This window comes from Bos indicus, chromosome 13 (assembly GCF_029378745.1).
Source record: "Bos indicus isolate NIAB-ARS_2022 breed Sahiwal x Tharparkar chromosome 13, NIAB-ARS_B.indTharparkar_mat_pri_1.0, whole genome shotgun sequence".
Lineage (NCBI taxonomy): Eukaryota > Metazoa > Chordata > Mammalia > Artiodactyla > Bovidae > Bos > Bos indicus.
Window position 1 is genome coordinate 36074915 of NC_091772.1, and position 15486 is coordinate 36090400.

General features: G+C 44.2%; 1 protein-coding gene across 1 annotated transcript; it reads right to left on the minus strand.

Annotated features, from left to right (window-relative positions):
- Positions 1–1239: 1239 nt before the first annotated feature.
- On the minus strand, positions 1240–8159 carry BAMBI (BMP and activin membrane bound inhibitor). Its single transcript, XM_019973179.2, has 3 exons — positions 7748–8159; positions 3981–4268; positions 1240–3222 (listed from the first exon to the last, which is right to left on the minus strand). The coding sequence occupies exons 1-3, from the start codon at positions 7821–7823 to the stop codon at positions 2804–2806; spliced, it is 783 nt and encodes a 260-aa protein (XP_019828738.1). The 5' UTR covers positions 7824–8159; the 3' UTR covers positions 1240–2803.
- Between the last annotated feature and the right edge of the window lie 7327 nt (positions 8160–15486).

Here is a 15486-nt window from a genome sequence, read left to right on the forward strand (position 1 = left end):
GCAGAAATTAGAGACACACCAGTCAATTTCTAGGAAGCCTCGGAGCCATTCAAAATAAGGGACGGGACGGGGAGGGGGAGGGGGGAATAACATAAAAGATGTAACCACGGACAGAGTTTTTTCAGAAGGGGCAGAATGTTTAAGGGGTGCAGATACAGAAATATCATGACAACCATTTATCTCTGGTTTGGGCAAATTTCCGCTTAAAAAGGGAAAATCACTTTTGGGGGGAGTTCTATGTCCACATTAAACAAGGACTGTTCCTGATCATGCACTGACACCTCCAAGGAACGGCAAACATCTCTACGAGGGAAAAACAAACAAACCCGTCATCCTCCTTACATCACCGAATCAGGTAGGTCGCAATTTCATGAAGGGTCTTTTATCTCCACTCTTGGCAACCTCTATATTCTCACAGGGAACCAAAAGTAGACTTTATATTTAGCTCTTAGAAAAATCAAAGTGGAGAAACCTACAATATTTTTGCTGAAAGGCCAAGTTATGTGCAGATTTGACTTTAAAACTGGTGGCAGCAATACACAAATATTAAATAAGGGAGAGGATTTGTTAGGAAAAGAGACAGGGCCCACCTATTACGTGGCTACAACTAGAGCCCCACTGTGGGCACAGAGCCAGCAGCCTACCCAACAGGGAAGTGTGAACAGCCTTGCAGATTTAAGCTCAGCCCAGAAGAACCAGGTGGAGGCTTTTCTATTCATCTATTAAAGGTCTGTGATCTTAGCACCACACACACCAGGGCTTCCCTGGGTCTTCTCCGGAGGAAGTTCCTGTAACTTCCCTGGAGTTCACTGTTGTCAAATTGTTTCAAAGAGGATGAATTTCAATCCTTCATGGTTTTATTTCCTAATGAATTCCTGAGCTCCTAATTAACTGGTATTGGGAAGAAATGTGATGAATAAGAAACAGCAGGGTGAGCAAGGAGAGGCCGCTTTAGAATCCATGGTACTTGCACGATGCACTCATGACATAAGAACACAGAAGTGACAAGAAGCCTTTTAATCTTCAAGCCCCAAAACTACTGTAATTTGATCTAAAGCTTGAAAGAGATGGTGAGGGCAAAAATTTCACCAACTGGCCATTTTGATTCCTTCTCTTCCCTTAGGTTTGGAGAGTTAGGCCCCCAAATTCTTTAACTCTCTCAAAAAAAATGGATGCACAGAAAATGTAACACTTTATGAACTGTAAGTCACACATGCAAGAATTCTCAGTCTCAAAAAGCACAATATGAATGCCGTCATTTATTAAAACATGTATTTATTCCATAGCCTAATTTATTTGGGGCTGTGGCTTATTAGTTATTAAATAACCTAGGTATTCATTTTTAGACTACTCATTTCAACTCAGATTCTTCCATCAACTGAGTGACGGCACCTGTCTTAAGGGACCCAAAGTATGCTGATCATAAAATATCCCCGAATATATGCAAAAAATCCTTTTTAACATTCATAAAAGGAAACCCCACAGGTACTCAAATATGCAGGCTATAGGTTAATTTTTAAGCAAAAGTTTCAAATATACAAAAGAATCAAGAAAAGAACCTACAAATTATTCCCATATTTAAGATAATAATAAAGACCCATTTTAGAGGAAAAGTACACATCTGGCATAGCTTTAAATTCAGGCTGGGCTTTATTGCCAAAGTCCTCCAGGAGTGGAAACACTATTATTTAGTGTGTTAGTGGCTAAAATCAACAGTCTATTTGATTATATTAATAAAAGAATCATTTGGGGGAGAAATTATTATTTAAATCTTAACTGACGTATAATGTTCACTATTGAAAATCTAAGATTGAGAAGTAAAAAAAATTTATCATTATAACACTCTGTTGAAGGAAGGTTTAAAAACTACAAGCATGAGACAATAATGTTTGGCTAATTTGGGGTCCAAAATATTTAATTAAGTCCAGAATAAACTGATGAATTAATTAACAGTAAAAGTAGACAGTGATTAACTTTGAAAAAAAAAAAAAGATTCATTTAGTAGGCTTTTTTCCTTTTCTGATGGGAGGTAGAGACACATTTAAAAACAAATTCCAGAGCACTTGGACCAAGCTGATAAATATCACCTTTTGCTAAGGCAACTTCGGAAATTGATCAATGATATCTGACTCAGGTATAAATAAGTTTCCAATTTCTCTTTGATGAAAGCTAAAACCAGAATTATCCTAACAAAAAACTGTGGGTAAGACACTGAATGATGGGCAGTACACATTTAGAAATTCTCCACGCTGTAAGAAAACGACACATTGGCCATGTAAGAACAAACAAGATCTTGGTCTTGTTAAGAAAAAAAGAGTCAAGCCAAAATCTATAGTTGAGATCCTACACTGAGCAATCATAGGTCTTCAGTTGTATAATTAACATGTAGTTCCTTGCCCTTCTGGCTTAGTTTTTAATTTATGACAAGACACCACTAAATTTCAGACAAAATATATATATATATATATTTTAAATCTTTACAATAAATCCAGATGAAGGAGCTTACAGAGAACACATTTGTTTATTTAGGTACTCAATTCTAGCTCCCTCTGGATGCAAATAACCCTGGTAACAGTGTACAGAGTCCTCTCTTTGCTTTTTAATAATTTTAAAGGAAATAATACATTTTGACTGTATTTAAGTCTGTGCAAATAATCCTTCAGAAGAAATAGCCAAGATGCTGTTTGCAGAGGTCATTCCATCTCTCGCAGATGATAACGCGAGCTAGTTTTTTCTTCAGATAAAGTGCTCCCGCCCAGCAGAACTCAAGAGGGTCCCAGACAGCCAGTTCCGTGAGGCCCAGTCATACGAACTCCAGCTTCCCGTGCCCGCTGTACATGCCCCAGTGCACAAGCGACAGGATGCGGTCGTGGCTGAGGTCGGCTTGTCTCATCTTATCGCAGGTCAGACAGCAGTTCTCATGGCCACTCACGGGCACCATGCACTCCAAGTCCAACTTCGCCACCTGCCCCTTTTTGGAGTGGTGTCCATGGAAGCTGTAGTGCAAACGTGAGAGCATCTGCTGCCGCTGCTCCTGCAGCCTCTTGTTCTCGCTCCGCAGCATCCTCAGGGCCAGCATAATTAGCAACACCAGGATCAGCCCCCCAGCGATGGGAACTGCGATCACTGCTGCCCGGAACCACAGCTCTTTGGAGGACGTCAGCTCCTGCACTTTGGTGATGAGGTTTCTGTTACCATCGTGCTGATACCTGTTCCCTTGTCCTAGAGGGGGCAAAAGCAAACCCATCAAACATGGTCACCCCTTCCTGGAGCTTTTCGAGAGCATCTCTCCTTTTAAATGCAGTACTCCCCCTTAAAGGAGATCAAACCAGTCAATCCTAAAGGAAATCAACCCTGAATATTCACTGGAAGGACTGATGCTAAAGTTGAAGCTCCAATATATTGGCCACCTGATGCAAACAGCCGACTCACTGGGAAAGACCCTGATGCTTCGAAGGATTGAGGGCAGAAGAAGGGGATGACAGAGGAGGAGATGGTTGGATGGCATCCCCAACTCAATGGGCATGAGTTTGAGCAAACTCCAGGAGATGGTGAAGGACAGGGAAGCCGGGCGTGCTGCAGTCCATGGGGTCACAAACTGTTGGGCACAACTGAGTGACTGAACAACAGCAATCCCTTTAAACAGAGGTTTCCGATTCAATCAACATTTAGAACAGAAATGCTGCCCAACGAGGCAGAGGAGCTTCCAAAAACATTTGTTTATTTTGATTATTAATGGCCTTTTAATGGCTTCAAAATATTGGAAAAAAACAGGCAAAACCTATTATGCAGACAGATATCTAGGGCTCAGGCAGACATGAAAGTCACTCAATGGAGATGCATCTTTGCACCCAGCCTGGCTTCTCCCTCAGCCGTCTCTAATTACATCAACAACAAAATCAATAGCAGACAGACAAAGCCACGGCTGTCACAAGCCTAGAGGCCAAGCGAGGGTTTGGTCAGGGGGGTGCCACTCCTACCTGAGGCCTCCCCCTTGGGCGGGGTGAGGACATCCTGTAGCCCCCTATAGTTGCACATGTCTTCGTGACAGCACTCCAAAGAGGGCAAGGGGCTGCCGGAGTGGTTGCGAGCCTGTCTGGCTTGGCAGATGTCCGCTGTGCTTGCCAGGGAGTCCAGGCAGCCATGGGTGAGCGGGGAATTGGTGTTCTGAGGATCCAGAAGTCTGGAGAAGCAGGCGCTCAGCTCAGATTTACACATGTAACCAGTAGCCACGCAGTGGGCTGCATCACAGTAGCATCTGATTTCACCTGAAAATGATGGGCGATCGCATCAAATGGCTTCAGAGACCAGATAAAGCATCAGCTTCAACAACTGTGCTGTGCTAAGTCGCTCAGTCATGTCTGACCCTTTGAGATCCCATGGACTGTAGCCCACCAGGCTCCTCTGTCCATGGGGTTCTCCAGGCAAGAATACTGGAGTGGGTTGCCATGCCCTCCCCCAGGGGATCTTCCCAACCCAGGGACTGAACCTGTGTCTCTAAAGTCTTCTGCATTGACAGGTGGGTTCTTTACCGCTAGCGCCACCAGACCCCAAATTTCGAAGACATTCACTTTAGGGAATATTCAGCTGAGGGCTTAGAAGGGCTGACCACATGGATCCCTAGAGCCCCTTGTGCAAGTCAGTGCTCGAATCCCAAGTCAGGTAAATATCATCTTAGAAATGTATTAATCCACATAGCAGAGGATGAAAGTTCAGTGTAGGATAGGCTAGCAAGTAATTAAAAACACTTTTGTCTTTGAAGCAAAATAATCATCACCAGGATTTCTCCTACCGTAAGGTAAATTACATTATTGACTTGTTTTAATCCTACATGACCATACAACGTAAAATGCTAGGCTTTTTGATTTTGTCAGTATAAATATTTGATCGGAACTGCTGAATTGTTTACTACCTCGAAGGGCTGTGCCAAGGTTTAAGAGCTTTCGCTAACACCTTATAAAGTTATTAACTAGAAACACAACAATCTAGAAATTGCTCTGGTCAGGAGGTTTTAAAACTATGAAACTGGGCAGCTATTTGCAACCTCTCTAGAAAAGGCAAACTTTGCCTATAAAGATCTGTTCATGCAGGGGAGCTTTTAGTCAGATATTGTAAAACAGGAACTAGGCAGTTTACAATTAGTGGTTTGCTTGCCAAAGTCAATTTCTTTCAGCCCAAATGGAAAGTCATAAAACTGGGGGCAGGGAGGAGGGGGTGAAACTGCAAGGCTCCCTCCTCCCCCCACCCCTCAACTCCCCAGTTTTATGTGTAATTCAACATGGGATCTAAAACGGGAAACATTGAAACTGAAAATCCTCTGCTGCTTGAATGAAAAATCCTTAAGGAAACCTCAAATTTTTCTACAGGAAGTGATTAAAAGTTTCCTTTATAAAACTTAGTTTGTGAGTTGCAAGCGGGTTAACATTCTGCCACAAGATCTGAGACTTCCATGTCAATTTCTGGTTGAAACAATCTGGGGCTGGGAAAGATCACTCACATGATACTTGACCTGGTGGACCTCGGCCACTGTCACAGGCCACGGCTGTAGCGTGCTGTGAACTGAACTCAGGTACATGCCTCTCCCCAGCTTCTCCATCTGAAGTCTTAGGTACAGAAACCAAAGCTCTGAAACCAAAGCTCTGAAACTAAACACCAACACCAGGCACTGCTGCTCTACAAATCTCCCAGCCTCACCTTTCTTCTTTCTCCTCCTTTCGTGAATGCCTGAGTAAGATGTCTCATTTAATTATCTGTCCAAATTCCATGCCACCATAAGGCTCCTAGTGCTTCAGTTCTTTAAAAAAAAAAAAAAAGAAAACCCAGCCAACTAAACACAGATCTTTGCCAACTTGAGTTTCACCATGCAAAGCCAGAGGTCCTCCTCCTGTCCTAGGTCTGGGCCAGGGTCCCTTCCCTTCTCCAGTGAATAAGACCTTCCAGTTAGAATCCTGCTTTGCACAAGTTCTTTACTCCTCTCTCCAAGCTTACCCGCTTTTTTTGCAGAAAGCTCACTGATTTTAAGCGGGTGATGACTGAATATCCCTAAGTCTGACAAATTCCACATATAGGTTGAAAGAAGAAATAAAACAGATTAAAAGTCCATGTTGATCCCATGCACTTCAGACCTCATGCAGAAAAAAAGAAAGCTGAATACAAGCAAAATGCTGCTTAAATGTTTATGAGAGCCTATTTTAAAGACTATATTTTCAATGACCTAAAACAGTCTAATAAAAATTTGACAGGTAACTAGGAAAGTTCTAACAACTTTTTTTTTTTAATTGGAGCCACATTGGAGCAAGTTGAATAGACTTTTGTGTTACTGTATTAAAACTATATTTCTGCCGTTTCATAAAGTTTCTTCCTGTGGCATGCGAAAAGGCCAGGAGGGGACTGGTATTTTGAAGCAGGGAACAATGCTCTTCTGTCTGCCCCCCTTTCTGGTTACTGTACGTGGTGATTAAACAAAAATGTCTGCTTCAGTCAGGACGGCTACAGGAGAGGCTGCTGGCTTCTTTTAAAGCTTTTGAAGTCCGCAGCAGTCAGAAACCTCTGATCCCCTAATTATATCATTATCAGGCGCATAGTTTCGGTATCTGTGACTTATGTCAGCCGCGGTCCGGCCCCGTTCGGCCGGTCTTTGATAGACCGGGAGGCTTCCCTCTGCAGGCTGCTACGAGGGCTGTTATTTAGGGTTAATTACAGCCTTTCTTCCAAAATAAATAAATACTGTAGCACATCATCTCTGCTGGCCCGGCTGATCCTTCAACCTCATGCCTGCTACATGGCAATTAGAGAAAAGGGGGCGGGGGGGTTGGTGGTGCAAAAGCTAAAAATGCCTCCTATTTTTAAGAAAAATTATCTGTTCACAGGACAAACAGTAGGCAGAGTTCGTGGCAGGGGAGGTGGAGGGCCCTTGAAATTCAAAAGAGAGTTGTCTGGGTTATTTCCACCTAAAAGGCGAAAGCCTGCAAAGGAAAAAAAAAAAGAAACTGACCGCTGCAAATTTTTTTTTTTTTTTGAGTAGCGTTTATAAAATATGATGTGAGTGGGAAAAGGGACCGCTGACGGAGTCCACACCTTCCAGCCCCCAAGCAGTAGCGCTGCCCACACCGCTGCACGCGGACACACACCTGGGACACCTACACGCGGGGAGGCACCACTCGAGGGCTCACAAAGACAGTAAGACACACACACACGGACATTCACAGACAGAGACATTTAAACACGGAGACATTCCCAAGTGAAGATGCTCCAATACAGAGAGACACACAACAGACACACAAGTGCACTCATGGACAAAAACACTCAAATACAGACACACGTTCACAGCAGAGACACATTCAAATACAGAGTCGCGCACACAAACCGAGACACTCGGACTCAAACCGGGACACACACACGAAACACTCGGGCACGGTGCAACGTGGGGCGGGAGACTGCGGTCCCTCCCGGCCACTTCCGCCCCACGCCGCGGCTGCAAACGCTCAGAAGTTCACGACCGACAGACTCGCACAAACAGTTTGACAACCACTCGCCCCGAGGTCTCACACCACCTCCACGCGCCCGGCCCCGGGACACCGGGGTGGGCGGGTGGACCCGAAGCCACCGCCGCGACTTCTAAGAACAGACAACTTGTCGCGACCTGCTGGCTCGGCGCGGGAGGCCGCCTCTCCCGCCGCTAACAAAGCCCCGGGACCCCGCGGCCCTCCCCGGGGAGCTCGCGCCCCGCCGGCCGGCGGGCACCCACCTTTGGTGAGCAGGACCGCCATGGCGCAGAGTTCAAGCTGCAGCCAGATGAAGATGTAGCTGGAGTGGCGATCCATGGACGCCCCCCTCCACGGCCCCGGCGCCCCCGTCGGCTCCCGGAGCCGCGGCTCAGCTGCAGCCTACGGCTCCCGGCGCGCGTAGTGCATGGGTAATGCCCGGGGCGCGGGGCCGGGCCGCGGCCGGAGCATGGAGAGCGGCTGGAGGGGCGCGAGGGGCACAGTCCGGTTCCGCAATCCTGGCTCCCTCCGCTCGGCCCGACAGCTGGATGGGCTTCAGGCTCTGCTCTCGTCGGTCGGCCACTCGGCAGAAGGAACCAGCAACCCAGTGCGCAGACACCGCCCGCCGCGAGCTCCCGCCTGGGCCGGCCTGGGTCCGACCGGCTCCGCGCCGTAAATAGCGCCCCGCGCGGGGAGCCAGCAGGCCCCGCCCCACTCCGACTCCGCCCGGGCCCCGCCCCTGGCGCCGTGCGATTGGCCGCAGGGCTCCAGCCGCTCCGCCGGGGGGCGGGTCGGGCGCGGGTGGAGAGCTCTGCCCCGCGGCTCCGAGCGGCGCCGGCGTCTGGGCTGCGGGCGGCGCCGGCCGTCTCCCGCGCTCCCCCTCGCGGAGGCCGGGCGTCCGTGACCTTAGGGAGCCGCGGGTCGAGCTCGGCCTCTGGCCCTGCCTTTGGCCCCTGCTTCAGGGATCCTCCCCACCCGGCCTCAGGCCGGCGCGCCCCAACGTGTGGCTTCCTCTTCGTTTCCCCGAAACTCGCGAGGGACCCGCGTGGCCGCCTTTGGACCCGTCCCGCCGCGCGGCTGCCTCGGGAGCCCGGGGAAAGCCGTGGCGGACCCTAGAGTGAGCCCTGCCGGCCTGCGTGTGCCCGGGGAGGGCCGCAGGGCGCGGGGCGCTCTCCGCCTTTCTCCCCCTCCCCTCTGCGCATCCGCCTCGCTCGCCCGCCCTGTGATCAATAAAGCCCAGACAGACAGACTGTTGATCAGCAGGAGCCGCCGAGTTCTCCTGGGTAGACGGGACGAGTAGCTGGCTACAGACACTTAACGAAAATTAGCAAATCCAAAAGCACCCGGCGCCAGCGAGACGACACGGGCCGAGACTGACACTCAATTAACCACCCCCCAAACAGTCGCAGGCAAACACAGCGGCTGACCCTGATCAATATCAGCCTGGCGGTGATCTCCTTTCTGAGATGCTAATTCATTTATTAGAACTTGGGGGGCTGCCCGCCCCAGCGTACCCAAAGGCGGTTGGGGGGGTGGCAGGATGCTGTTTTTTATTTTTGTGGAAGTGAAATTCAGTTTAAAACTCTTATCTGAGGGCAGCTCTTTCCTCCTCTCTCCCCAAAACCTGGGATTAACAAAAGTCAACCATTTGTGAAATTTCCTTTTAGGATCAGCCAACATTTTGCGACCTGATAACAATGTCAAGGAGTGGGGCGGGGAAGAAAGGCGCATTTAAAGTTAAGGCAGGAGGAGCAGTCAAACCTTGAGGACTAGAGTGCAGAAATGAGCTTTAAGACTAAGAAAAACTATATATATTTATGTATATATGTCTCTAGGACTGAAAATCCAGGCGAACCTTGAAAAGTTGCTGGAAGTCCACAGAGCTTCAGAATGTAGTTAATGAAATTGCCTTTGAAAAAGAATGTCTATATGTAGAAAAATAAAATAATTTCATAAACTGATGTTCTGCCCATTACTTCACTAGATCAAAATTGCATCTAAAAGAGGAGAGGGCTGGTCCAGCAGAAGGTCAAAGAGGAAATTAAACTGGTTAGGGCACCAGGTAAACAGCAGGCGGTTCTTTAGTTGGGGGAGTGGTCGAGGAGGGGAGCTGCCCAGCAGCCCTGAGAAGGAGTTTGATTAGCACTTCCTGACATCTAATTCCTTGACAAGTTAACAGTTCTAAGGGGTTTATGCAGACAATACTGTTCTTGTAATGACACACTCCCTTTAACTCGAGTCAATTATTAGCTAACAGGAAACTTGGAGTATATTCATTCAACTTTTGGACCACCCATTGTAGTTCAGCCTCACAGTTTGTGCGTTAAAAGTCAGAAACTAAAAAGTAAATCACAAACAATGGAGCTGGCAGATAATAGAGATTATGAGCACAGTGGTGATGCATAAAGAAAGCAGAGGGAATCAGCCCAGGAAGACAAGTCCAGAAGTTCTACTGGAAGCAGTGACATGCACCATGACTCCTAAAGACTGAAAGAATTGGGAGGGGACCATTACAAGAACAGGGGACTCCAGGAACTTGGGCATGATTTTCATTGATCGCACTGGAGCGTGTGGGTGGTAAGGAGGGGGTGGGTGGATGGGTGGACAAGCAATTCTTTATTGCTGGAGCATGAAACGTGGAGCAAGGAGTGGACAGAGATGCACCAGGAAATAACCATATTTACCTGTGATACAGATAAAAATAACTTTTTAATGGAAGAGGGTGTAGGGGGATGTGTTGATGAAAGTCATATTGTAGTAAACACTTTCTGAGTGCCTTCCCAGCCCTGTTCAGAGACTGTCCATTTTCTCTGGAGTGGGCATTGGCCGCCAGCCTAGGGCCCTCTGCCCCTCTGACGATAGCTTGTCACATGACAGTTGGACAAATTAGGTTCTCTCTTCTGGGTCTTTAGACTGAGATGCTAGTCAATCTCTAGAGGTCACTTCATGGAATACAAATTCAGAGTCCATCTGTGTGCAAAGCAAGAGGAAAAAAAAATGACAGAGATATGTAAGGTGGCACAGATGTTAACTATAAGGTCCTCTTGTTACTTAAGCTCTTTTACTTTTGACCCAAAGGGTTCAAACACTGATATTTATATTTTGCTGAATTAATATCAATTGTTATTCCAGGATGTATAATTTTTTTGTTCCAAGTACAATTCAGAATGAGAACGTCATGATCAGGCAATGATTCTACTTCTTTTGCTTTCATTATTAGCTTAATGGGCAAGCTTTTTAAATGGCTAAAAATTAGTTTTAAGAGAAACAAGTCTGCTCTTTAATGGTTTTGGAGCAGACATGGACTTTTCAACTAAATGAACTTGTGTTTGAATCAATATGGAAAATCAAAATCAGTTTAGGAATAATATGTCAATTATGAGGCTATATCAATAGTTGAGAGGATGAACAACAATTTTAATTTAATTTAAGGCTCAAGAAAAATTGCTTCTCTACAGAATTTTACTTGTTTTGTATATAATTTGGTTATTACTTTCCCACATGTAGGTTGATAAGGAGAAAATAGTAAACTCTAATGGGCTTTTTCTTTTATTTAAATCAACAAATGAAATCAGTGACCAAAATTCTTTTTACCCTTATGAAGAGAATTCTAAAAATATAAGCTGGGAACCAGCTATCTATACCCAAGAACAGAAAGCTGATTTGAGATGGAAAACTTGCACTAATTAAACATTATAATAGTTTTGTACTTTCTAACAGTGTTCTAAATGTGGTATATATGAACTATATACTATATAATCACAATATGCCACTATGATACACTTTCATGGTTGTCCTATACCACAGAAAAACACTAAAACAATTTTTTCTTATATTAAATAGGAGAAAAAAGAAAAAAAACCTCACGGGTTTTTATGTCCTAACTCATTTTAACAAAGATGTAAGTACCCTTGCAATCTCTGCTTACACAAATAATGCCATTATTTCCCAAAATTATACGAGATTCCCCATTTCAGCAATGCCTTTCTCCAAGATGCAGATGAAAAATAACTTCGTACATTTTATCCAGAAGCAGTGTGTTCAAGCTCCTGGCTAGCATGCAAACTATTGCAGTCTAGAGATAGAATCTAACATTTCTGCCTGTTATACAAATCTCCTACCAACCAACAATCCACGGAGGTTAGATAACACTTTGAATTCCCAGTAGCAGGGTTTTTTTGAAGTTTTGTTCTCAGAAGTTAGGAGGGCAGAGCTAAAATTTACTTTCTTTGGAATATGGTCAAAGGTGAGAGATTAGCCCAGCTCAAAGGAATGACTGTCTAGTGTAAAGTTTTTCTTTTCTTTTTTCTTTCAAAATGGAAAAGGAGATAAAGAATAGGGTGCAGAGTCCAGGAGGTAGTGTGATAGGGCCTAGACAAAAAGAAGAAGATTCCCAAACGTCCATTCTCCCACAAACTAGCAAAAATGCTGTCGAGTCTTACAAACACCATAGATCTTACAGATAATCTAGAGCAGTAGTCCCCAGCCTTTTTGGCACCAGAGACTGGTTTGGTGGAAGACAGTTTTTCCACGGGCCAGGGCAGGGATGGTTTCCAGAATATTCAAGTGCATTACATTAACTGTCTACTTTATTTCTATAAAGTATCCATGGAGTATCTGTTGAGTTGAGGTTTTCTTAAAAAAAATTTAAGGCAACTAAGTTTAGAATACAGTAAGTAACAGGGACTTCCTTGGTCATACAGTGGCTGAGATTTCTTCCAGTGCAGAGGATGAGGGTTCGATGCCTGGTTGGGGAGCTGAGATCCCACATGCCTCAAGACCAAACAATCCAAACATAAAACAGAAGCAGTATTGTAACAAATTCAATAAAGACTTACAGGAAAGAATACAGTGAGAAACAGATTAAAAGAACATTATGAATTTAACAGTGGACATCGTTTATAATCAAATAGTATCAAATATATTCTGTGTGATCCTTGATACAGTCTTTGTTCTATTGACTTATATTAATATAGTCTCCACTTCAGCCAGTAGAACTTCTGGAAGTTATTCAATAATTTATACTGGTTTTGCCTACCTGATGTCAAATAACCAGACTGATCCCTTTTGTTCTTTTAACTAAAATGGTAAGTTAATCTTTTAAAGCAGAGAAATTACCTTAAATTCCTGCTTAAAGGAACATCCTTGACCCAGAACGCTGTTCAAATTCATTCAATGAATAGTATTTGGGGTTCTATCTTCTCAACTGGCAATACTTCATTTGCCTTTTTTGGGGATTTTCTTTTTTCTTTTTACTGTTCATGTACAAAACACTGAGGGCTTACCTGTTGGCTCAGTCAGTAAAGAATCCTCCTGCAATGTAGGAGACGCAGGTTCAATCCCTGGGTTGGGAAGATCCCCTGGAGAAGGAAATAGCAACCCACTCCAGTATTCTCACCTGGGAAATCCCATGGACACAAGAGCCTGGAGGGCTACAGTCCATGGGGTCACAAAACAGTCAGACATGACTGAGCAACTAAACAACAATAGCAAAACACTGAAATTCAAAGCTTTGATACTTTCATTAGACAATCCAACATTTAGACTCTTGCTTGACATTTGGCATCCTTGCCTACTCTCCAAAACCCGCCTGTATTTCCACGGTTCTACATTTATTCAAACTTATACATGGGGAATAGCTTCCAAGACTTTCAGTGAATGCCTGAAACCTTAGATAGTACCAAACTCAATATAGACTATGGGGATTTTTTTCCTCTTTATACATACCTAGAAAAGAGTTTAATGTATAATTTAGGCACAGTAAGAGAATATCTGAATTGCCAGCATCACTCTCGTTGCACTTTGGGGCCATAAGAGTAAGCATCACTTGAACACAAGTACTGGGACCATGGCAGTCCATTCGATAATTGAGAGGGCTGTGTGTATGTGTGTGTGCTCAGTCACTGAATTGTGTACAACTTTTTGCAACTCCATGGACTTTAGACTGCCAGGCTCCTCTGTTTATGGAATTTTCCAGGCAAGAATACTAGAATGGGTTGCCATTTTCTACTCCAAGGGATCTTCCTGAGTCAGGAATCAAACCCATATCTCCTGCATTGGCAGGCAGATTCTTCACCACTGTGCCACTTGGGAAGCCCTGAGAGGGCTACTAAGTAACTAAGAGACAGGACACCCTGAACTAGAGGATAATTCACAGGAATGATCCCAGGGTGAGAAGGACAGCAGGAGATTTCATCACACTGCTCAGAATGGCATGCAAGGTAAAACTTTTGAATTGTTTATTTCTGGAATTTTCCATTTAATATTTTTGGACAATTCAGCAGGTAACTAAAACCTTGGGTGGATATCAGAATTGCAGACAAGGCGGGGACTACATTAATGACGTCTCTCCTCCAGTTATTCTCCTCTAATGCTGGATCTTCCAAACTGAAATCTCATTGCCAGAACAGAATGATGTCTTTTGCCGTGGAACTTTGAAATGACTAATATTTGCCATCATGTTTCTGTCCCTGCCACTGTTCTTATTTCATAACGGTTTCCAAGGAAATAATGAACTATACAGCATTTGTTTTACCATTTACAAAGTATTAAGATACACATTAAATATGATGTATGCCTTCAACCCGTGAAATGGAATGCCATCCAGATGAACATATCTTCTAATATTTAATGCATTTCAGGGAAATGTACCCTATGGGCAGAGGTTGTGAAGAGAGCCCTGAGCTGCCCTAAGAACATCACTGAACAATTCTTGCTCACATCCTTGATATCAGAGGAAGAACTTACAATGCGTTTTCCCCCATATTCAATAGTCTTTCTTTGTTCCCCTTGGTCACCTAATACATCAGCTCCTATTCTGCTGTGCATTTGTTTAAACACAAGTAACTCCCCCCAGCACTGGCCCATTCATAGTTTGGGGTCACTTGCCTAGATTTTTAGCCTATGATTTCAAAGATATCATTTAAAATGTGCACATTTATAATTCAGTCAAATTTGTTAAATTAGAAGAATAAGAGACACACTTAAAGATGCGTTCTTTTAGGAGGGGTTTCTTGGGAAGACACAATAGGTTTATTGTAAGTATATGGCTAGTCGGTCATTTATAAGCATTACTTATCTTCCCTGGAAGCCAGTAACGCTGAAACCGGAAATTAGAACATTTTGGGTCTCCTTTTCCCAGGGTTCTCCTTGCTTCTTGCCTCTCTAACGGACAGCTGGCATCCTTCCCCCATTTCTAGTTTTTGCACTTCATAACTTCTGTTTGCTTTTATACAATCAGAAGCCCCCGTTAGAGAGGTTGCTGTTCAGTTTATGGAGAGACAATTTCAAAATGCTTAGTTTATGGTACGATCAGCTAGGACAGGGTACTGGCTAATATCAAGGATGGCTGAAAAAAAAAAAAAAAAGCCCACAGCTGCTGCCCCTCATCAAGGTCATGGACCAGGAAGACTAGAGGGTATATCACATACATATGCCATATTATGCCTTATGGTGCTGGCCTGCCATATGACATATATATATATGATGCACAGATACAAATGAGGTTATCATTTAACTCTCCTTTTTATTTTTATTTTGTTGCTGTTAGAATTAGGCTTGAAAAAAGATTCATACATTGTGACTGATTGATATGTCCTTAAAACTCTTTACAGTTATCAGTTGCACCTCCCCTCCTCTTTTCTTTGCTGGTTACTTATTGAAAAAATCAAATCACATGTGCTACAGAGTTTTCTGTGGTCTGGAATCTGCTTCTCCATGAGATTGCATCTCCATGGTGTCACTTAACATGTTCCCCTTTCCTGCTGTTATTTCCTGTGAATTGGTTGTTAGATCAAAAGGCTTGAGCAGATTTAGACTCAATTGGCAAGACTGTCTCCTAGGTGATGATATGCATGTCTCTCAGAAGTTCACTCTGTCTGTTGCATATTTGTGTGATATGAAGTTATTTATAACCATTGCCTAGATTCACTGTTTCATTGGGGGATGCAAAACAACGATATTCTATTGTTTTCGCTTCATTTATTGGCTGGAACACTTCTGT